This window comes from Chamaea fasciata, unplaced genomic scaffold (assembly GCF_029207755.1).
Source record: "Chamaea fasciata isolate MVZ Bird 193981 ecotype frontalis unplaced genomic scaffold, bChaFas1.0.hap1 SCAF_3, whole genome shotgun sequence".
Taxonomy (NCBI): domain Eukaryota; kingdom Metazoa; phylum Chordata; class Aves; order Passeriformes; family Sylviidae; genus Chamaea; species Chamaea fasciata.
In genome coordinates this window covers 92346778-92370372 of record NW_027094088.1, presented here as the reverse complement: position 1 = coordinate 92370372, position 23595 = coordinate 92346778, and the positions used below count along the sequence as shown (strand labels likewise).

At 32.7% G+C, this 23595-nt stretch overlaps 1 protein-coding gene across 1 annotated transcript in view; it reads right to left on the bottom strand.

Moving 5' to 3' along the window:
* The window catches only part of CSMD1 (CUB and Sushi multiple domains 1), a 1082532-nt gene that overhangs the window by 280820 nt on the left and 778117 nt on the right, over positions 1–23595 (bottom strand). The window contains exons 11-12 of the mRNA XM_066179810.1: positions 8363–8466; positions 1103–1215 (exon numbers count right to left, since the gene is read on the bottom strand). Of these exons, the coding sequence (XP_066035907.1) occupies positions 1103–1215; positions 8363–8466 (217 nt within the window). The remainder of the gene's footprint in view (positions 1–1102; positions 1216–8362; positions 8467–23595) is intronic.

Genomic DNA, 23595 nt, shown 5'->3' with positions numbered 1-23595 from the left:
CAGATCCCACTTCTAAAAACATGCTCAGGCAAACCTTAATGTCTTTAGTGCAATAAATGTATAGATTTCTAAACTTGAGGCTAACATCACCACTTTTCACTCTTTATTTTGCCTGTTGTAGTACTGAAACAATAAGGTAACTAGAAATGAAGTGAAACACTTGGACAGGGTACTTCAGTTTATGGAGCGCTCCCACTCTTCCAATTCAGTTACTTTCAGTTACTGAACTATGAATAGTCTCTCAATGTTTTGCAGCTTTTTTGTACGAAACTAATTTTGACAAGATTATTATCAAATCATTTTCATCATATGTGCCCATAAGGTACTATTGAAAATAGTATCAAATGTTTTTCCTTATCCTTAAGGTGAATTAATTAACATGGAAATTAACAGAAAATAACACCAGATGTTAATAAGAAAGAGCTCTTTCTAGCTGCAGGTCTATACAACCTATTGAAATGGAAAAAATCAATGCATGCATGCATACTAAGAGATATCAGGTGTTTTTTAATACAATTAATCAACTTCAGAAGGTACTGAATTTCACACAGTCAAAAAGAAAAAAAGATGTTTATACAGCAAAGGTTCTCATTTCTTTGAGACAGAAGCAACACAAATGAGGCTAGGGTAACTTAGATAATTGAGTTTTTTAGTTAAATTTCTATAATTCTATACATCTTCTTAATTTCCACAATAACATACAGTATATCTGTTCTGTTGTTTTCATTGCATACTAATTTTGACTTATGTCTGTGAAAATTCTCAGTGAGGCATGAAAATAAGGTTTATAAGTACCCCAATAAAATCTTAAAATGTTAACAATATTTTTCAAATAGTGTCCAATATGATACAGGATAGCAGAATGCAAAATTTAAGACCTTTCAAATACATTAGAAATTTGTAGCTTCTATTGACCTCCTAGCAAAAAGTATTAGAACAATAACTTTCATTTTTACTTTACTTCATTAACCATTAACTGAAAATAGAGACAGTGTCAAAATTCTAAGTTTGTGAAAGGACTAAACGCCTAGTTGAAGTTAATTTTTTGGGGTATAATGAAGTAAGTTACAACGTAAGTAATTATAGTTATTTTAGCTCATACCTTGATAAACAGCTTTGAATCCTGGTGAGCCAATGCTGTCATCAGATTGTAAATGAAGCCACATCTGGTTGCTCATGCTCACAATGAGATCAGGAACACTAGATCCAGTGAGTCTGTATGTAGGATAAATGGCAAAGTCATTTGTAGATCCATAAATTACTACTACTACTATCACCACTACTACCATAAAACACAGACTTTTAAATTATTCACATCCTGTTCAAATCAGGTTTTTTTTTGATAAAATAACTATTCTATGAGAAATTGAACAATGTGAAGTAATAGAAAAAAAGTTTTTGAATGACTGCATTCAACAATGATTAATCACTTCTAATAAAGCTGTTCATACCTAAAGTTTTCTTTAAGTAATTAAGTTGTAAGAGATGAGACTGACTGTATGAATCAGTTTTCACCTGTTTGGATGAGTATTGCCTTTCTGCCATGCTTTCTAAAAGTGAAGAAAATTGCTTTACATACCTTTGAGCCTGTGTGTCCAGAACTTACTACAGTCATATCTACTGCATTGAAATAACTCACAATGATCTCTCAAATTCCAGGGAACTGCTATTTCTCACACAGTAATGTGTGACAGCTATGTATATATAAGTACAATGTAGTATATAACCCTTTATAAGGCAAACTGGTGAATCCTATCATAAAACTTTAGTGCTTGTCAGTAGTGTCACTTTTACATCTATAATTCTGGTATCAAAAACTTGTGTGTCAAACAGAATCATTAAGGAAAGAGTGTTTCTTAATAGTAAAAAACTAATGCATATTCAGGTTCTAGTCCTGAAAGCCATTCAGATCATGGTGATAGGTTTTACAAAAAGTGGTGGGAAAAGTCACACATAAAAACTGGCTATAGAATCTCATTAACTAAACTTTTGTCGGATACAAACCAGAAAATTCTCTGTCTTTCTTCCAACACTCAGTCTTGATTATGAGAAAAAGATAGGCATGAATTAAGTCAAACTAATAATGTGCCAAACCAAGATAAGATGTTCCAGAAGAGGAATTTCTCAAGAAAACAGTGTATGAATCATTCCAAATGAAATTGTTTAAATATAGTAAACCAGATGTTAATACTGTTACAAACTAAATGCAAAGGCTTAATAAAAGGAGAGGCTGAGTAGAAACAAGGTGGGAACTGAGGAACCATGAAACAAGTTATAGGAATTCTCTCTGTCTTTAATCAAGGTTATGAACAGGAAACTATCCCATATCTACAAGAATTTGGGTTCTTACTCTGATATATTGAAAATAAAATTAAAATACACAATCCCCTTAGGATAAGAATGGTCTCACTAATTGCTACTGAACATAGTACCTGGAACTGTTGCTAAAATGTCTGAGTTTGCTCTTATATGGTCTATAAAATTTCTGGTTATGATCTGTTGGTAAGTAATTGATTATTATGATACTATAAGTGCAGAAGAGGAGGAAAAAAATAAATCCGTTATAGCTCAGCATGTGCAAACACGCAGTGCTTAGCTTGGATAAGTAAGCAATTCAAGAAACTGTGCTAAACAGCTAGGCTGTTCAGTTTGACCTGCATAAGAATGAAAATGAAGCAGCTGCTTAGTCTGAAAACTGAGCTGCTTACCAAATTAATTAGGAACTGTACAACTTCAAAGAGATGCTAGGTATAGTCAGAATACTGAATATTCTCTTGCTGATAAAATAATGAATGTTGCTAAAGTTGGGACATTCACTTAAATGAATAATATAGCCAGCTTAGGAAAGGGAGATACCTCACCAGACAGTGAGTAACACAAACAAAAGTAGTTTAGGAGATCCTGCAGAAATACATATATAAAGAAAGAAAATGTAAAGATTATATATACATTGACAGACAACTGTAAACTTGTGGTTTATCTTCAAACATTTCTCAGTGGCTATTCAGATGTGTAAACCCATTGCATTATCAACTAACAACTGTTGAAATGCCTCTCTTTATACTCAGTAATCTGATTACTGTATGAGACCTACACTGATAATTTCTGAACACAGATAAGACGAATCTTAAATTTCTAAGTATTAATGAGTAGGATGGAACACTTTCAATTAATATAAATGTCTCTATAGAATGCAAGCAAAAAAAAAAAAGACAAAATATTTTTTTAAAAAAAAAGCAAATAAAAAGCCACAACAGAATAAGGTTAACTCATCAAATAGGCAGAGTCCTCTCCTGTCAAAATGCCAGATGTCTATGCATAAATGGTAGCTATGAATCAACAAAAATACAATCATTTTCTCAGATTCACATCTAGGGGGAAGGGGAAAAGAAAGGGGAAAGGGAAGAGGAAAGGGAAGGGAAAGAGGAAGGAAGAGAAAAGAAACACACCCTTCCTCCCCAAAAATGAAAAAAATATGCAAAAGCAGAAATCAATAAAATGCAGAATGGTTTTTTTTGTCTGATGGGTTTTTTTTCTGGTGTGTTTTTGCTTGTTTTCTTGTTTTGATTTTGTTTGGGTTTTTTTTCTTTTCTTTGCTAGTTTGGTTGAGGTTTTCTGGTTTTTTGTTTGTTTTTTTTTTTTTTTTCACTTGGTTTTGTTCCTTGACAATACCTTCATAAATAGAACTACAACCTTCAACTAGGATGGCAGATAGGGTAGATCAAATGTGTAGGGAATGCAGATCTGTCTATGAACACATGCTGTTGCTGACTCTGAGTTTGTCCCAGTCTGTAATCTTGTCAAGATCATATCATCTGCAAATTCAAGAATAGACTTGCAGACCAGCCATTCAGGCATTCATTGGCTGCTGCTAACCTCATTTCATGTGGAGATGAACCGAGGTTCATCTCCACAAGAAGGAAATTAAAAATGTTGAGGCAAACTTAAGCTGAGCTTCTCACTACTCTGAACAGATAACAGGTCAGTAAAGGCAACTCTAAGAGAGAGCAATTTTTTTGTAACAGGTGTCTCTCTGCTTAGTTATCCACAAGAAGCCAGATCCAAGCTACTGAGAATGGTCTCCAGGACGAGAAATACTGTTTTTAATCAGTTATGAAAGGGTAGGTTCTTTTCCAAGCCCCCAGTAAGTTTCCAAATTTTGCATGAATAGAAGAAAAGGATAAAGGTTCACTAAAAAGCATTTTACTACCATGCATTTTTTACTATGTACTGAAATAGCTGACATAAGCAATTGAGTTTGAGTTGCTAATGTATAGTTTCTTCTTTGTATTGAAGAAAAAACAACTAACAGTTTTCTTTACAGGAAATAGTTAAAATATTCATGTTTTAAGAGAATAATTTTTAAAAAATAAGCTTCACTGTAAGTACTGTAAGAAAAACATAAATATAGCATTTGCAGGCAGAGCAAACCTTCTAAAGCAAAGTGTTAGTTTAATACACAAGAATTTCAAACAGAAAACAGGACATTGCAGGAAACATTCTGACTGATAAACTTCACCTCACATATGATGATCACTAATGACTTATTTTGAAAAGGTAGCCACTAGTTCTAGCCAAACTCTGTGAAATATAAGAAATTTAAGAATAAATACAAATATAAGAAACTGCTTAAAAAACTTTATAACCTAAGCATATTTAGACTACTATTAAATAAGTTATATTACTGTTTTTCAGAGCTAAATATCTCAGCCTACATAATCAATGAAGACTACTAAATTTTCCAACAAGTAAGGATTACAGATGAAACAATTGTTGGAAATCATAAGGTTGATTTGACTATCTCCCTTTAATTAATCAAGCTGTTGGTTATTAGTTTTTTAGAAGATTTTACTATAAATATTAACATTAAATACCTTAAAAATAAAAACAAACAGATATTTAATTATTATACAACCAGACTCTCAAAAATGCATGAAACTGATTTTAAATAATTTGTCCTTCATCAAATATATTGGGTTTTGTATGATCTCAGAGCTATCTTTCATGAACTTAAAATACCTTTTCTAATTATTTTCCAAATTTTGTACAAAAAATAAAGATGGAGAGCCTACGTTTTATTTTTTTTCTCTTTTTTAAATATCAAGATTCCCTCATATTCCCCTTGAGCTGGAGTGCTACAGCTTTGAGTTTACGCAGACTATTGCTAATGGATGAGTGTTTGGACACTATGGAAATTTGTGCTAGGACAGACCAATTATACACCACGATTCTCAACTCTTTCAATCTTCATAAAATATTTAGAAGTCCCCTATTTACTGAGCTGTCTTTAGACAGTTCCAATGTTCATAGGATGACTGGCTTATAAACATCCTGGCACAACTGAGCTCATTATAAAGTTTGAGTTTGTTTACAACACAATGTTTATTTACAATTTTTAAATTTACAATGAAGCACCCAATAAAGAGGTAGCTACTACCTTGAGGACTTTAGCACCTGAGAACTGGAAAATTTTGCATGGGGTTGAGGCTTATATGCTGAGACATGACAATTTTCTGCCAAGCTGAAGGATTCAAATACTTAGAATTAGATTTGAATTTTGAAAGATATTTATTTTAGTTCATTGTGTTCAAACTAGATCATAAAAGCTACAAAGTTTTAGAATCAAATGCATGATTTCTACAATGATATTCTGCAGAATTTCTGCAGAACTTCTGGCATTTTGTCTGCCAACAGAAGCCTGAAGACTGTAAGAAAAGCTGTATTATTTCCTTAAGATACCCTGAGAAATTTAGAAATTAAATCTAGCCAGAAAAGTCTTCACTGTAAGCTCCTTCATTCTCCTGGGATGAATAAGAAAATGCAAGGTGCTGCTCAAAGCCCTGTAACAGAAGTTATTACAACCAACTACTAAAAAATTTTGATAAGGAAATCACTCTGACATTTAGTTATGAACTTTCTCATGATAATATACTCTACAAGTGGACCTAGTGTTTTATGAGGGATGTTACTTTACATTTATGGAAGACCCTTCTGAAAAGCAAGGGAAATGGCACATATCTGTGATGGTGATTAAATATTATGTGTTTTGTAATGCAGGATACAATCCAGTGTTTAGTAACTTCAAGAACAGTGTCTCAGTAAAAATTCAGATTCATTACTAATTATCATGAGGATATAGTTTTGTATTTGGGCCTTTCTGTATTCCAATGTATTTCAGTTATTAATCATTTCATTTCTCAAATGATTTTCAGAGTAATGTTAATTTTGCAACCCAAAAGGCAGATAAATTTATTTGCAGAGGTTTCGCTTTCATCAAACATACAGTAAAGATGATAGGACCAACACTGTAGTGTAATCTTAAGTGATGGGTTGTGGAGTAATAGGGATAAAACAGTTGCTATTTTAGTCAAAAAAATTATACTGAAGAAATGGTTAGAAGTAGTGTGTCTCTAGTGAGACAATTGTACTAGTTCTAGAAATGCCAGTGATGGATTTAGAAGTGGATGTCTGCAACAGAACTTTTAAAATGTTATTAAAGTTTTAAAAGTTATAGGAGGTGATGTTACTATGTAGTGCTTATTAAATAGCAATTAATATGAGACAATAATAATTTCGATTTTTTTTTCTTTTTTTCTTTTGCACAGTCATGGAAAATAGATGTGCACAAGGTAGTCACAGGCTAAATGGCTTCAAATGGAAAGGTTAAAAGCCAAAAAAAATTGACACATAACATTAATTTTGACATAATTTTGGCAAATTTTGACATACGAACTATGGACAGTGTAGAAAAGAGAATTAACAGTTTGGAACAGCAGATTTACTACTTAAAGACTTGACTCTTAAGGAGTTTAGCAATCCCTAGGAGCAAAAATGTATCCCAATTTAAAAAGAAAAAAAAATGCAAACCCTTTGGTCAAGGTTACAAGTATTTATATCAACACCACCAAAAGGATTGTTGCCTTATACAACTGGTTTGCAAAATACAAGAAAAAAAAAAACACTTAAATATGGAAATCCATTCCCAGTTTATGTTTTTCTTGTTAGCATAACATGTAAGCCCTCAAAACGGGGTGGGGGGTTGTTTGCTTTCCTTTTTTTTTCTTTTTTTCTTCTTTCTTTTTCAGATACTGAGAATATAGAATTCAATTTATTCAGTGGTAGCTACTTGGTATTACAACCCAAGAAACACAAGCATTAGGCAAATAATTCAATAGTTTTCCATCATACCTTTTAAGTCAAATTAAATTAGATGTTTCCTAGGAACTTTGATATAACAGTTCAGAAATTAGCAATTAATGAATTTATATATTCATAAACAGCACATTTAATGAATTTTTTTTCCTCAGATTTGTCCCTGCAAAAATATTCTGGTTTATTTTTTTAAAAAAGTGCAGGTGTTAAGAGCACTTGTTTGCTATAATTAAGTAAAGGAAACATGGCAAGTATTTATATGGATTAAAATGCCCTTAAAATATAAAATTACAATGGATTCTTTTTATCGAATATGTTCAATAGGGCCTATATCCAACAGATTTTTTATGCTATGTCAAGTAAGGTTATTATAACACATATGCTGCTAGTTTCTCTTATTTAGTTATTGATAATTTATCAAATCTGTAATTTTTTCTTTTGTTTGGTGACCAGGATTCATGTGATATCTTAACCCTCTAAAAATGATAGCCAAAATATCTGCTTAGCCACAAGCTCTCATTCTGCGTTAAGAAAAAATGAGCATATGCAACAAAAATGACATGGTTAAGGTAAATGAGATAAATAATTTGTATGGAGTTCTAATATTTCCTTTAGTCCAGACAGTATTGCAGAGTTGTATATTAAGAGTAGATATCTAGCCTGGAATTTTCCTTCAAATTTATCTAAATTCCAATACTGTCAATATATGACATTATATTATATTATTCCATGAACCATGTTTAAATTTACTGAAAAGTGGACTGTGTCTTATCATTAAAATTTTATACACAAATCCAATTTCAAATATTTAAATTTTGATATCAATCAATGCTTTTTTTTTTTTACATAAGTTGTATTTTCTGTTCACTGAAATCCAAGCCTTTTATTTTTTTTATTCCCTTAATTGCTTGTGAACACAATTACAGTTATAGAGGTAGTTCTTGTATTTTAAAGGAAACCTTTTATTTTTCTTTTAAAAAATCCAGTTTGCAAGTTTTAGTCCCTAATATTAAAGCCTATAAAGATGCTACTAAGGATTTGGAGTGAACTTTGTAATGAATAATCTTTTTGACAGTACTAGAATTTTAAGCTTACATTAATTAATAAATTCCATACATTAAAATTGCAAATTTAAGTAGATATATGCTGGCCAGGAAGAAACAACATGACAGCAAATTTCCAAGGAAAATGCTCGAAGCTGTGTACTTACACATACAACACTGTCCTGGTATCACCAACCTTCCCAGCATCTCCAACAGTAAGAGTATCATAGCCTCTTTCCAGTTCAAACTCTTCAAAAGCAAGTTTTATGACCTATTAAAATAAATAACTCAGTTATTTCAAAACATTCCCACGTTACCTAACCTGTTTCGTTCTTGAGTTATTCACCTACTATAAATCAAATAGTGAGGCAATAATTATTTCAGTTAGTCATCTTTTATTTTTGAAAGATACCTAGAAAGAGCACAAGTGCAGAAACTTCTGTTTCGTAATGCTTAGGAGCAAGTCACTGCCATAATGCTTAAGAAGTATCACATACAAAGATACAAAGATGCCAGTCACCACTAACTGGTGATAATTGTTCATTATTGAAGTAAGAAATCTTCTGTTCTTTTTGTTTTAACTGCACTAGCTATATAAAAATTGTATAGTTAGTATTGGAAGTATATGAAAACATTCTTATCTGTTTAATTATACAATAACAAGGTAGAACATGAACTACCAATTCATAAAAAGATGGAGGAGGCTGCTTCACAGAAATTTAAAAGCACAAATTTCCCTGCATAAATTACTAACTGACTAAACTGATTCCATACAATGTCTAGTCACGAATTGCCAAGAAAATTACCAATGTATCTCTCAGAATTCTTTGAAAGATTATTTATGAAACTGTAATTTTTTATGATAAAATAAAGTATGAAGAAGGATTTAGTTTTGTATAAAAGGACAATTCTAAGGCAAACAATTTTAGTGATCTGTTTTGGTGAGCAATTGCAGCTGATATATATGTACATATATATTAAAACATTGTACCTTTCTGTAATTTGATACAAAGGTTTCTGCAAACAACTTGACAGGAAAGTGCAGAGAGTTTTTCTGCAAAATTATTCATTTTATTTTTATACTAACTTTTGGAGATATTCCTGGGTAAGTTCTCAGACAACATCAGCCATTGCATGTAATGAAGTTAATTTTTCTTCTGTTTTATGGATAGAAACAACATTTGGGTCAGATTTGAGCTTTCAGCACAAGCCTTATTATGCTGCTTTTTTGCAAGGAACACATGAAAAAACTTCATTTTCCATCCACTTAAGTTTATTGCTATGTGATCATCAAGGCAGAACTCATCTTGATCAAATTTTAGCCCTGGAAAAAAAGCATCATCAAAGATAGTTGCTTAAACTTTCTCAGTATTAAAAAAGAAATCCAGGCCACCTAATTTCTGTGTCGGAATTGGAAAAGCCTAGTACAATGAACTGTAGAGAAGAAACTTACACCACTAGAGTATGTGCTCTTTACCCTGTATTATGTTGCTTTTTTCTCTAACCCAAAGAAAAGCCACAGACTTTGCCTTATCCACTAGCGGGGTCACCTAAAAGGAGATCAGTTTGGATATGCCTTTCCTAAAGTTCTTCTGGCTGGGTCTCATGCCTTGGTTGTCCATTGTTTCAATGATCATGAGAATTTTAGGCAATATGCTGCAGATAAAACTATATACATTTCCATCTTCTCCTGATGGACCTTTTAGTATTCCTAGATTATATCAGTGCTTAACATGCAAAATTTCATTATTAAATCAAGACTAATAAAGCTGAAATGTACAAAAAAGATTTTTTGTGCTTTTGTAGAAGCACAAAAAGACAGTTGTTCCTGGAAAGAAAAGTAACTACAAGATTTTAATACGATTATTAATTCATATGGAGGAGGAAACCTGATAGAATATTCTGTGAAAATATATGGATGGCATTGTATTATTTAAAGAATACATTCGGTTCGACTCCAAAAAATACATTTGGTTAGACTCACAAATTCTTTTACACAACAATTTAAAAACAAATACAAATGCTCACCTCTTTAATACTAAAATAAGTTAGAATAAAAAAAGTAATTGGATATAAGCTATAAATAAAAGTCTTGAGCTTTTGGCTAAGCATATAGGAAATGTGACAAGAAACATTCCTTTATGGGAGATACATTTTGAAGATTTATTACACAGTATTTAAAAAAAATCTTGTTATCTTCATTTCCATGATAATTGCTATTCTATGCTAACACATAAAATCTTTTTGAAAGACCTTCAAATGGATGAGTTAAGAGGACTAACTTAAATTCCTTCAGTCTGACTCATAAAAACTAAATTTTAACATATAAACAGTAAGCACCCAGTCTAATAATTGGTCTTTTCACAGTCAGTGGCCAGAAAATGGCACTTTTCTGTCATAACTTTTCCTGAGTTGGAAAGAACCCACAAGGATCATTGAGTCCAGTTCCTGGCCCTGTACAAGAGAGCCCCAAGAGTCATATCATGTGCCTGAGGCTTGGAGCTGTGACCACTTCCCTGGGGAGCCTGTTCAGTGCGCAACTACCTTCTGGGTGAAGAATCTTTTTCTAATATCCATGTTATACCTCCCTTGGCACAACTTCAGGCCATTCCCTCAGGTCCTGTCACTCGTCACCATGGAGAAGAGATCAGGGTCTGCTCCTCCTTCTCACAAAGAAATTGTAACTGCAGTGAGGTCTCTCCTCAGTCTCTTTCAGGCTGAACAGACCAAGTGACCTCAGCCGCTCCCCATACAGCTTCCCCTCAAAGCCCTTCACCATCTTTGTAATCCTCCTTTGGATGCTCTCTAATAATTTAATGTCCTTTTAATATTGTGGCACCCAAAAAGTGCCCCCAGCAGTGGAGGTGAAGCCACCCCAGAGCAGAGCAGAGCAGAGCAGGAAAATCCCCTCCCTGCCCAGCTGGGCCTGATGACCCCCAGGGCAGGGTTGGCCATCCTGGCTGCCAGGGCACTGCTGGCTCATGTTCAACTTGTCATTGACCAGGATTCCCACATCCATTTCCACAGCTCTGATTCCATTTTCTCATCAATACATACAATCAAAATCGCTCCATCCCATATGTAGAATCCAGAACTTCGCCTTCCTATGGCAAGCTGAACTTCTTATTAGAAGTTCAACTTATTGTCCAAAACTCTAATTTATTGGGGTCTTTTTGCAGGGCCTCCCTACCTTCCAGGGAGTCAACAGCTCCTCACAGTTTTGCACCATCTGCAAACCTGCTCAGTATTCCTTCCAGTCCTGCATCCCAGTCATTATGAAGATGGGATAGACTGGGCTGATGGACAAAGTCCTGTGGAACCCCACTAGTGACAGGTCCCCAGTCTGGTGTCAGCCCAGCCACTGTCACCTTTTGTGTCAGATCCATGAGCCAGTTGCTCACCCATCACATGTGTTTAATTCAGTTGTGTGCTGGACATTTTTTCCAGAAGGATACTGTTAGACACAGTTTTAAAAAAATTATTGAAATTCAAAAAGATCACATCACCTGGCTTCCCTTAATCGATTAGGTGGGTTACCCTATTGTAAGAGGAAATTAGGTATGTCGAGCAGGACTTTCCCCTCATGAAGAACTGCCTGCTGTGACCATTGACTGTGTTTTCCTTAAGGTGTTTTTCAATAATTCCCAGAATAATTTTCTCCAAAATTTTACCAAACACTTAAGTGAGACTGACACAAGTCACCTGTCGAAAGGTGGAGCAAACTGCCCTTTAGAATCACTTTTTCTAATGAATATATGGCAGTTTGGATGACTATGGGAGACTAATATTTGCCCATATCTATTTGGTTAAAATTTGTCTGTAGATAAAGGTTTGAATTGTCAGAAGAATTTTAAAGATTTGTTAGATAGCAGATTGAAGAACGCAAGACAGTTTTGTACAAATATAGATATGAGTACAGCATGGGAAGCACTTATGAGGATTGAATAATATAACAATATACCACAATATACTACATATATGGTTAATATTGATTTATATACCAAGGGATGAAAAAAAGCCGCTCTGAGGTGCTTATCCAGATTCAATTTTGTTTTGCAATTAAAATTCCAGTAATACTAATTTGACCATCACAATTTACATATGCCTAATTTGAACAGATTATATGAAGAAAATAATTAATTTTAATTTAGAAAAACTGGAAACATGAAAATTGTTTCCAAACACATAATATTTACTTCTGGATGATCAGTTACATTCCTCTTGCAGAAGAATGATCCTATTTGCTTTCTGAAAGGTATGAGATGAAATTCACTTATAAGAAATTCAGAATGATTACATCTTACTAGATAAACAGACTGTAAAAACAGAAAAGAAGAAAAAAGCTTAAAGATATGAGACACCTAAGGAGGTACCTATATGAGAGTTCTGCAAGTGAATTTTCATAATTTTTCATTTACAACATTTTCCTTTATCCTAGATACTCCCATAGTTTATCTTTCTGCTGGCATAATTGCTGTTGCAAGTGATGGATAAAGGCAGGACCAGAGTTGTAGGAAATGCCTGTATGGAGATTCTGCCCAGAGGAAGCAATAGGGCACATGGCAATGCTACATCTCCAGAACATCTAAGTGTGAATGTTCTTTTCACTACTAAGCAGACCTATTTTACCATTACTTATATATGCTATAAATGTATGCTTTCAGTAGAGTAAATAGAAAGTAAGAAGGGCAGTGAATTTTGTTTAAAGATGCAAGAAGAAATGAAAACTCCCCATAAGATATCTGTTATATTTTCAAGCAGATTAAGCCAACAACTTCAACACAGCAATTTACTAGTAAAAGTGCATCTTATCCCCCCTCCTCCAAAAAATCAAACCAAAAAAACAAGCAAAAACAAACAAAAAAGAAAAAGAAAAAAACATAACAAACAAACCAACAAAAAGCCCACAAAAAATCCCCCCAACAAACCCAAACCAAAACAAAACAACAAAAAAAACTCACAAAACAAACAAACAAACCCACAACAATAACAAAAAACAAAAACAAAAACAAAAACCCCCTAAAAACCCAAAAAAACAAAAAAAAAAAAAAACAAAACAAAACAAAACCAAAACAGGACCTGGTTGAAGCAACATATCTTAAAGATGAGAAAATACAGTGAGACAATTTGTTGCCTGTGTAAAACTATAGTACTACACATTAAAATCAGAAAACTATATCATTCTGAGTATCCATGATTAGAAATGTTTAAATAATAAAAAGAAAACGTGTTAGTTATGAAGTCTCTTTATGGAATCTGTTTGCAACTGTCAAGGGTTCTTCCATTTCACTGACAAATGTTACAGTATTTATTATAACAGTATTTTCCTTCAAATTTAACAGTATTTTCCTGCTTTGCATCTTCTCCCTGCTGCTATGTCAACATTGAAAGCAACATAAATATTCAAACTTTTTTTATTCTGTCATTTCTTTTATGGACACCTCATGCTTAAAGGGATTTGAAAGTGAGAGAAAGCATTTCTATAGATAAAAATATGGAAGTGCTGCTTTAGTTTTCAGATTCCTAAACAATTTTCAAGGTTTTTAGAATAATGGAGCAAGATTCTTAAAGTAGAGTTTTAACCAAGGTTTGGAGCAGCTATTTCACTTAAAGAATGACAATGTAGAATATAGAAGCAATATAGAAGCAAAGAACAGTAATATAGAAGCAATGTCAAAAGATGTTGTCAGTATTAAAGAACACATAGAAGAATCTAGTATTCCTTAAAACTCTCAAAACTCTACTCTTTTCCCAGCCCACCCCTCCTACAGTGATATCTCTTGATGTTTTAGAGGCCATGTAATTATGGCCAAAATCCAGAGGAAGAGGAAGCATAAAAAATCGACTACAAATGGTAATAAAATTAGGTAACTCTAGTGCACAAATTTTATGTGTGATTAATTGTGAAAGATGGCATAGCTTTTTTTCATATTCCCTTGTAAATCAAGTTATCTTCCTTCAAAGCCTTTAAAAAAAGTGAACCATTTATCCCATCTGTGTTATTCATAATTTGGCATAGGTACAGCTGCAGTTAATAAGATGCAAAATGAATAACTTGTAACTACCAGGCTCAAATAGGCTCCAACCAGACAAAATAAAATTGATGCTAATACAGGGGCCTGTCCTGTAAAATTTTAATACCTCTAGTTTTTGTTGAATAACAACAAACTTATTGAAAACACTTAGATTATTCTGTTCATTATTTTAAAGAAATGTTGAAGGCTTTTGGTACTACTACCATTATCCAACAATTGCAGTTACTTAGAAAGCTATTATGAAAATAAATTTGCTTATTTTTCAATACTGGCATTATAATTTATAATTCTCATTCTCAGGAATTTATTTTGCTTTTAGCCTCCACTAATGACTTGAAAATTAACCTAATAATCACACCTGGTAGAAATTAAACAAAGATAAGAAGGAAATAATGGTAATAATATATCATATAATAGCAATAATGTAAAATCAAAAATGTTTACATAGTTTTAAAAAAAAAGGAGTTAAAAAATAAGATCACAAAAAAAATATACAAAGATCCAACAGTTTGTTTTATAATAACTATTATCAGGTGACTTCCCCATGCCTGGAACATTTCTTGGGTAAGTAAAAACATATTTTCTCTTTCCCCACATTTTCTTTCTTTGGATTGCCATTGATAACATAGATAACTTTGAATGTATGTCCCCTATCCAACATAGCCCTTCTTCAGCAAGTTAATTAAGGACAAATATTTTGAGATCTTTGGAAGAAAACAATAAGAACAATCTTCAGAAAAATCAGTTAATTTTGTTTATGTAGTCAAAGTTACAAAGTGATTTGACACTTATCTTAGACTATTCCAATAAGGAAGAACTTTCTGATATATAGATAAAAAGGATGGACATACAGTAGCTGGAAGCTAAATCTATAAAAAATAGGTTTTAAACCTATAAAAATTAGAGAATTAATTGCAAAATTGAGAATAATTAAACTCTTGATACCATGAAGTGACATTTTTAGTGGTAACTGTTGATTATGTAAAATAGATTGATAACTAATCATCTACTTAAGGAATTTAAATACATCCACAATAAGGGAATGAGCACATTTTTGGGCACCGTTTTGTTTCTTCTGTAGAGGGAGATGTAAAAAAAAAAAGTCACAGATTGGTGATTTCAGAGTTAACAGAGCTGCCACAATCTGTTACTCATTCAGAGAAGCAGTGTGTTGCCAAGTTAGATTTTAATCTTCAGCCATAATGCCTAAACATCATGTCGAATTTCACTTTACAGTCTTAACCACTGAAACATTTTCCTTCTTCTCTTTTCAGTCTGTTTGATATGTATACAAATATGTTGCCAGTTCTAAGTACACAGAATGGTATACAGCATTAAAATTTAAGTTTTAAGTCCAATGAATATTTCACATTTATGTGAGCCATATTTTTAGTGAATTATCAATCAATTTGATTTACTTTTGAAAGATAAAATTAAAACAATAAAAAGCAGAATCACAAGAGGAAATAATAATTCATATGTTCACACTAAAAGTTTGGAATTTATCACTTTTGGACAATTTTAGACAACTCTCTGATATAGTAGGATGATCTATTTCTCATTTTCTGCCAAAGGAAAATGCCAAATATATGGCTTTCATTTTTGCTCCTGCTGCTGCTCCAACTGTCAGTAGGAAACAAATATGGAAATACCAGCTTTAAAGAAACATTATGCCATTTTTTTAAAACTGAACAATGGAAAAGAAGTCAAAAAAAGCATGCATCTTTTTACTTGCCATTCACGAAAAGTAATTCTGATTGTGCTACTTGTATCCTTGGAAATCTTAACATTTTAAAGAAATACTTTAAGACTTGTTTTTCCAAACCAGGTCTGAAAATACTGGTCATTAAATTTGAAAATTAAAAGCTCCAGCTAGCCTTGTTAAAAGCACATTACATATAAACTGAGAACACATGAATTACCATATAAGAACTCTGACTTAAATAAAGGCTGAGAATATCGCTTACTAAATGAGTTCAAATTTTTTTTTTCCTCAGAAATTTAAGCAGGAGAAACATACTTAGTTTACCCCATTTGACTGTTGTCTTTCTTCCTAGTCTTTAAAGAGTAGGTTAATTTTATTATTAATTCAAAGTGCATATGAAGTTTGATAAAGCACACGAAATAAAGGTCTACATTAAGAAGTGTTTAAGTATCAAGGGTACATACTCATCTATACACAAACTACTTTCTAGACAGAGCCTTATCTGGGAATCCTAAGTGTTAAATCTCAGACCTACTATTATTGTGTAGTCCTTAAAGCAATTAATTTCAAGTCCTTGAAAATTACTAATTTTACAGCATAGTTCCTCAAGAGTTTTCTGACATTTCAATTTTATTACTTAAACTTCATGTTAAACATGAACCAAATATTCAAAATTCAGAAAATTAAAAAAAAAAAAAAGAATCTATGTGTCCCAACTCAAATATCTTTGTAAAATATTCACTGAGGGAATTCAAATAACTTTGTAATGACATGTGGGTCAGTGAAATGTCCAGGAAATAAAAGTAACAAAATAAGAAATCAGATTTGTATTCGGGACCTTAAATAAAAAAATTAATTATGAGTAATCCATACAAACTAAGTAGTTCTAAGTCAATATTATTTTTGGTTAAACGTGTTGGGAAAATCCTTTATTTCATACATTCTAACAATATGAAATTTATTTTAAAGATAATTTCCTGCAGTACTAACCATCTGTCAACAGTAGCAGAAAGGTCTATAAACACCTGTTATCCTTTGAGAAGCAGAGTACTTCAACTTGTTGATTTCTTGTTATTATGGCATAATAGTTCCAAGAGCACAAACTATTTCATTTAGTAGGGTGACAGATCTTGCCGTCACACTGTATGGTGCAAAAAGGCAATTGAAGTGAATACTGGAAAAGCTCCAGAGATACAAGGAGATGCCAAAAGATTTATAGAAGTAAATGCCTCAGAAAAATACAATGTGACATTTAAATAAATTCCTAGAAATGTATACAGCTACTGCTTAATGCTATTTAAAATAGAGACTGGAAAGGTCTGAGCCATACAGAGCCAAGTAAGAAACTCTGATAAAGCAGGTGTGTTGCTGTGCTAATGGAAGGTTGTACGTATGGAAATGAATTTTAAGAGGAAAACTAAGCAGCGTGTCAGCATATAGTGTTTCTTTCTTTGGATTAAATTCAGATGTCCACACTCAGATATTTTCTGTCATATAAAATGTCTTTGCATCTTGTCTAACTACTTCTCTAGAGGGATATGGATTTTCTCGTATCATAGATATTGGCCTTGCTTGCAACGTCTCGAACACCTGAGTATCTCATACAGAAACAAGTACTTGAGGATGGGCAAACAAATTGTATCTTTGGTGTACTGAAGTGTTTGATGTAATAAGAAAACACATGCTTCATATAGAAAAACTCTTGACTATAATGCTACAACATATAAACTGCTTATATATACATTCATATATACATAATATTTCTACACATGACGAGAATGAGGGAAATATGAATGAATGTACATACCTGTAATAAAATCTCAGTAATGTAACATGGGCATTGAACTTTCAGGACACCAAGGTTTCACATAAATCTGGACAGTTTTTAGATAATGTTATACACTACAAAGTTTAAATGTATTGAGGTTAACTTTATTCTGAATAAAATTATGCAAATAACTTTTCCCTGTATTAATACTATGAATAACAAGCAGTTATAATTATGAAATTTTGGCATTCACATTAACAGATTAACTTAAACTGACTATGAAAGTTGCATTTTCTTCTAAGCTTTTCTTCCTTCTCCATTTTTAAAAAAAACAACTACATGTCATGTTGGTCCAAGTGTACTTTTGAAATAAAACCCATTTTTTTTTTCTGAATAAATCCCTGTATTATTATTGTTTTCATAAACTGAAATTCAATTAAACCTGCAGTCTAGGAAGTAATAAGAATCTTAGCCTGTGACAAAAAGCTTTGTAATTTACAATTACATTTTTACATGAAAAAATAATAAAAAAAAGGAGCCATAAACTGCAGCCTGTGGGAAGGACCCACATTCAAGCAGTTTATGAATGACTGCTATCCCAAAAGAGGAACACTGCAATGGAGCAGGGTACAAGTGTGAAGAAGGAGTGGTAGAGGAGCTGTTAGTGAATTGACTGCAGCCCATATTCCCCACAACCTTTCACCATTCAGTCAGGAAGGATGCAGAAGAGTTAGACTTGTGAAAATGTTTTTATTGTTTTTTCTCGCCATTCTACACTATCTTTAATTGTCTGTAAATTAATATTCCTGAAGCTGAATCTATTTTGCCTAATTGGTGAGCAACCTCCCTGTCCTTTCCTCCACCCAGGAGCTTTTTCATCTTATTTTCTCCCCCTGTCCTGATGAGGTGGAGGAGGAGCAAGAAAGCAGCTTGGTGGGCACCTGGCAGCCAGACAAGATGAACACACCACAACTATATGGAATTGAAACATTAAAATTACCTCTCATAAAACTACTTATGAAAATATTTACATTCATCCATAGTAAATATCAATCTTCTTTTAGTGATCATGGTGTGAAAACAAAACTTTTCTTCCAAAAGTCATAAAAATAATGATAGTGATGACAGCACATACATTTTGAACATTTTGTTCAGCAATGTGTCTCATGGTTTAAATATCTTAAAATAAAAAGCACAACACAAAACCTAATTACACTTTAATCTTTTTGGTAATAAAAGCCTACATGCCTTGGCTTTAAAATCTAATCTCCCACACCTGAATGTACTTTCTTAAATCCCATACTTATTTGTCCCTTGCATCTCAGTGATAATGAATGTATTTTTTTTTCATCCTGTGCCATGGGGTTTATATGTATTAAAAGGAAGTGGTAAATATGATTGACTTTAATGATTACAAGCCTGATTCCTTTATAGTCTACCTTGATTTTATGTCTTTGCATTTGTAAGCACTAGAGTAGAGCTGTTCTTGACCTGCATTGTTCTTGACCTGATAAAAAATATACCAGAATCAGTGAAGATGACCTCTGGTCATTAGTATCAAATCCATATAGCAATCCACTCAAATATGCAAGTCATAATGTTCTGTAAGAACATATTTGGGTGGAAAATATTATTTGGCTCTAATTCAAATTGTAAATGGGTAAACAGAACAGTTTCTATCAGTTTGCTAAGACATCATCTGTAATGAATATTCAACGAGGAGATTATGTAAAAACACCATTAAAATGTAAAGAGAATAGTGGTTAAGGATACGTGCAATTTTCCCTCTACAGTATTATACGACTTACTTTTAAATAAGTGTACAATGTATAAATAATTTACTCCAGAAAAAAAAAAAAAGAAAAAAAAATCAATAACAAACTGTGCTATCATAAAAACAGTAGGGGGAAAAAGGAAGAATATCCTTAAAGATGTATTTCAAAGCCTTTTGGACCAGTTTTAAACAGTAGCTTGCTTCCAAAGATGTGTGCTCACTTACTTTCTACTTGTAATTCTCACTGACATAGAAACATGAAGATATATTGTCTAGAAAATTAAATACAACATAAACCATACTTCAGACAAGCTGGGCCAGTGACCAAATGAAGTCACTTTTAAGATACAGGAACAGTTCAAATTTGACTTGCATGTTAACGACAACTGCGAACCAAAAAGCCTGAGGTGGAGTTATATATTCCCTTTTTCTTTTTTTAGCTAATTAAAAACCCAGTGTTCTGATGTTTCTATAATTTCTTCTTTTGTTTCCATAACAATGTATAAGCACTGCATGCATTTTTTTTTTTAATATTTAGCATAAATTCTGACACTGGCATTATAGAATTTTATCTCAAAGAGATGAAGAATGAGATTTTGCAATGTAGTTTTGGAGGCTGGTGCAAGCATTCTGATAAATCATATTCAGGTTTATTCTTCAAAAAACCTTATCTATCTTGAGGAACAATAATAGCATTGTATCAAGGAGCTTGAGAAAACATAATAAAACTGTGTCCTAGCACTTTAGAACAAAAGCAAATCACAAAATATTCCTGAAGTCTAAAACCACGTTTCAGTATTTGACCAAGATAAGGTATTAAGTCTTTATAACCTGAAATGAAAATGAGAAATGTAATTTTAGCAAGATAAAATAAAATTTAAAATGGAATAAATGCTCTTTGACATCTTCTATGCTTAACAACATATTGGTGACCTTTTTTGCCTTGGGACAAGAACTTATAGCAATACATGTAATATGGACTTCATTATCAGGCACAGGTTAGGCTAGTCTAGGATAGGGTAGGACAGGATAGAAAAGGATAATGTAGAACAGATAAAGGTAGAATAATAAAGGTAGAATAGAATAGAATAGAATAGAATAGAATAGAATAGAATAGAATAGAATACAATACAATACAATACAATACAATACAATACAATACAATGCCTGACCACTTCAGGAATGACTTAAATTTCACTTATATTATTAAGGGCATTTTTCAAACTCTCTGAAATATTGACAAGTTTGGGGCATACTCTAGGAACACTCTACAAATAGTGTTCCACTGTTTGAGCACCCTCTTGGAAAAGAGATGCTTTCTTATATCCAGTCTAAACCTTCCTTGGCACAGCTTGGAACCATTCCCACGATGCTTATCCCTGAATCCCAGGGAGAAGAGCTCACGTCTTCCTCTCCACTTCCCCTCCTGAGGGAAAGACACTCTAAAATGACTAATTCTGGCATGAATGGAAATTAATAAAAGAACTGTACTTAAGACTCCAGGCACAATTGCCTATGCACCTTTAAAGAAAAATATGAAAGGGGAGAGGCTCTGTAATAATTTCAGGAAGAAGATGCTTGTTTAATATTACATCAGATTGCATAAGTTGTTTCATAGTAAAACAATCTTAATGAGTACAATTTTGAATATTAGAACTGTAAAATTAATTTGGATTTTATGTAACTATGTTTTCTATCCTCATTAAATATACATTTATATAATTTACTATATTTATTTAATTTACTATAAATTAAGTATTTTAAGTAGAAATTAAACAAAATTGCTTCAATATATGAAGCAAAGGCTTGTCTCCACTTCTTTCTACAAAAATAGTTGAAATGTTCTATGAAACACAGTGCTATAGAGCAAGCCAAAAGACATTGAGGTCTTCTGATGCTTAGTTCACTAACTCACAATTACAAATAATCTTTCACCTATTTATTTCCCTGTCACAAAATGTTTTATATTCATAGTACAAAGAGTTTTATTATTATGTCAGTTACATGAAATCACAGAACTTTACAAAACCAAATTAAGTGCAAAACTTTGAACTCGGATGTACCCCAACATACTTAAAATTCCAAATAAAAAAATCAGTCACAGTCACCTGAGAAATTCCAAGTCATGCAATCATATAGCACCTAAGTTTTGTGCCATGGTGTGTGACATTATGCAAAATTTCAATGATCAATTTTTTCTCTTCTCCTCCCTAGTTGCTAAAAATTTTAGACAACTTACACAATCATGTTGGCCTGTAACAAAACTAGAAAGAAAGTCCATCTGAGTGAGATTGATTCTGTAGGGTCTGCAAATTATTCAATCGGAATTTAATGAGATAATAAAATGAAATTTGATTACAGCATTGGGTTTCCCCACCCACCTTCTTCCAATTATTTCAACATCTCACAGTTTTTTATGATTGATATTTGACAGTGCAGCAAGAGGAATGACAGTTTCCTGCTTTGTTCAGGATGCATCACATGTTGATGCAAAAGACAGATCATCTACATCTTGGAAGAGATTGACACTCAGATGAGCTGAAATAGAACTTAAATAGAAACATGGTTAAATGCAAGACAGTCACTTAAGGCAAAGATGATTACAGGCCTGGTAAAACATACAACTGTAGAGGAAAAGATGTAAAGCAGGCATGAATCAAACCCATTATGGATGTGTAATTTGGGTAAATGTACGAATGTCAAAGCCTTGAAAAACACACACTTGCTCATTCCCACTGAGATCTCTGTTCTCTTGGGCAAACTGTTTCATGCTTACTTGAGATATGGACACTGAACAATAACATTACATGCAATAAATTTTCAGATACACTTTGCAGATAACAATTTTGGACTTCAGAATATAACTAATTAGTATCACCAAGCACAATAGCTTTTCCTATGTGTACAAAAAAAAATCCACATAGTCAATATACACTAACACGTGGTCAAATAATGCATGCAGACAGACAAATATATTTAACAGCTCACTAGGTTTGGGAGGTTGCTCATTTTTTACAATGCAGTGATCCTTCCAAAATATTTTACATAGACTCCTTTCTGAGAAATAAATATTTGCTGTCATCCTTTAGCTGTAACATACAAAACCTTATACCCATTTAATATGTTCTGTGAGACAAGCAAATATCATTAAACCAGTAGTTTATTTATACTGTGAATGTTTTCTTATATATATATAGTAAGTTTAAATACACCCCAACATTAATAGGTCTCAATACACCCAACCACCACTAGAATACCCAGTCAACCTCTGAGAAAAACTCTCCATCACAACAGACATCACTGCTCTACCCTGGTTCTCGACTATCTTGTAACCTGACAGTGCTGTAATGAAGTATTGTCATTCCTAGTGCACTGAACTTTCAAGACCTCAGGTCTGGTGTTAGGTTTTCTCTGTCTGAACTTTTCTTGTGGGGAGTTGCAGCCTTGTTTTACTTCATTTCTATGACAGCAATTTCTCTTGCTGACCAGGTCTCTATGGCTAGTTTAATTTTGTTTATTTTTTTGCAAAGCACAACCATAATCGTATACAGATATCTATAGTAAGTTGTTATTCCATTAGAATGAGCTATTTATTGATTTACAGGAGCTATACTGTACAGCGATAAACCACTCACCACAGGTCAAGAAATATAGTGGACAAAATTGGCTCTAGGGAAATAGAAAAAGAAAACCCAGTATCTAATACACGTAAAATATACCAGATATATTAAATATTGAGACTTCTGTATAAACTATTATTTTTCTCTAATAATTAGATATAAAATAGTATTTTTTTCTTGAATTTATCTGTTAAGATCTCTATTAGACTAACAATTAGTTCTTGGCTTTACTTAAATATACTGTGTGCTTCTTTGTCCATGAACAGGATTTCGATTTGTTTTTGCTGATTTACAATTTTGTGATCAGGAGTCCCAAAAAGAACAGTAGATACAGCCTTAGAAAATAAAATTTTACTGTGTTTATCAAATATATCTTGTTTAACCTCTACTTTCATTTCCATGGTACTCTGATTAATGGTGGTGACTACTTACATTTCTGTAGCAGAACAATTTTACAATCTTCTGTAAGTATCAATACTTGTAACATCGTTGTACCAT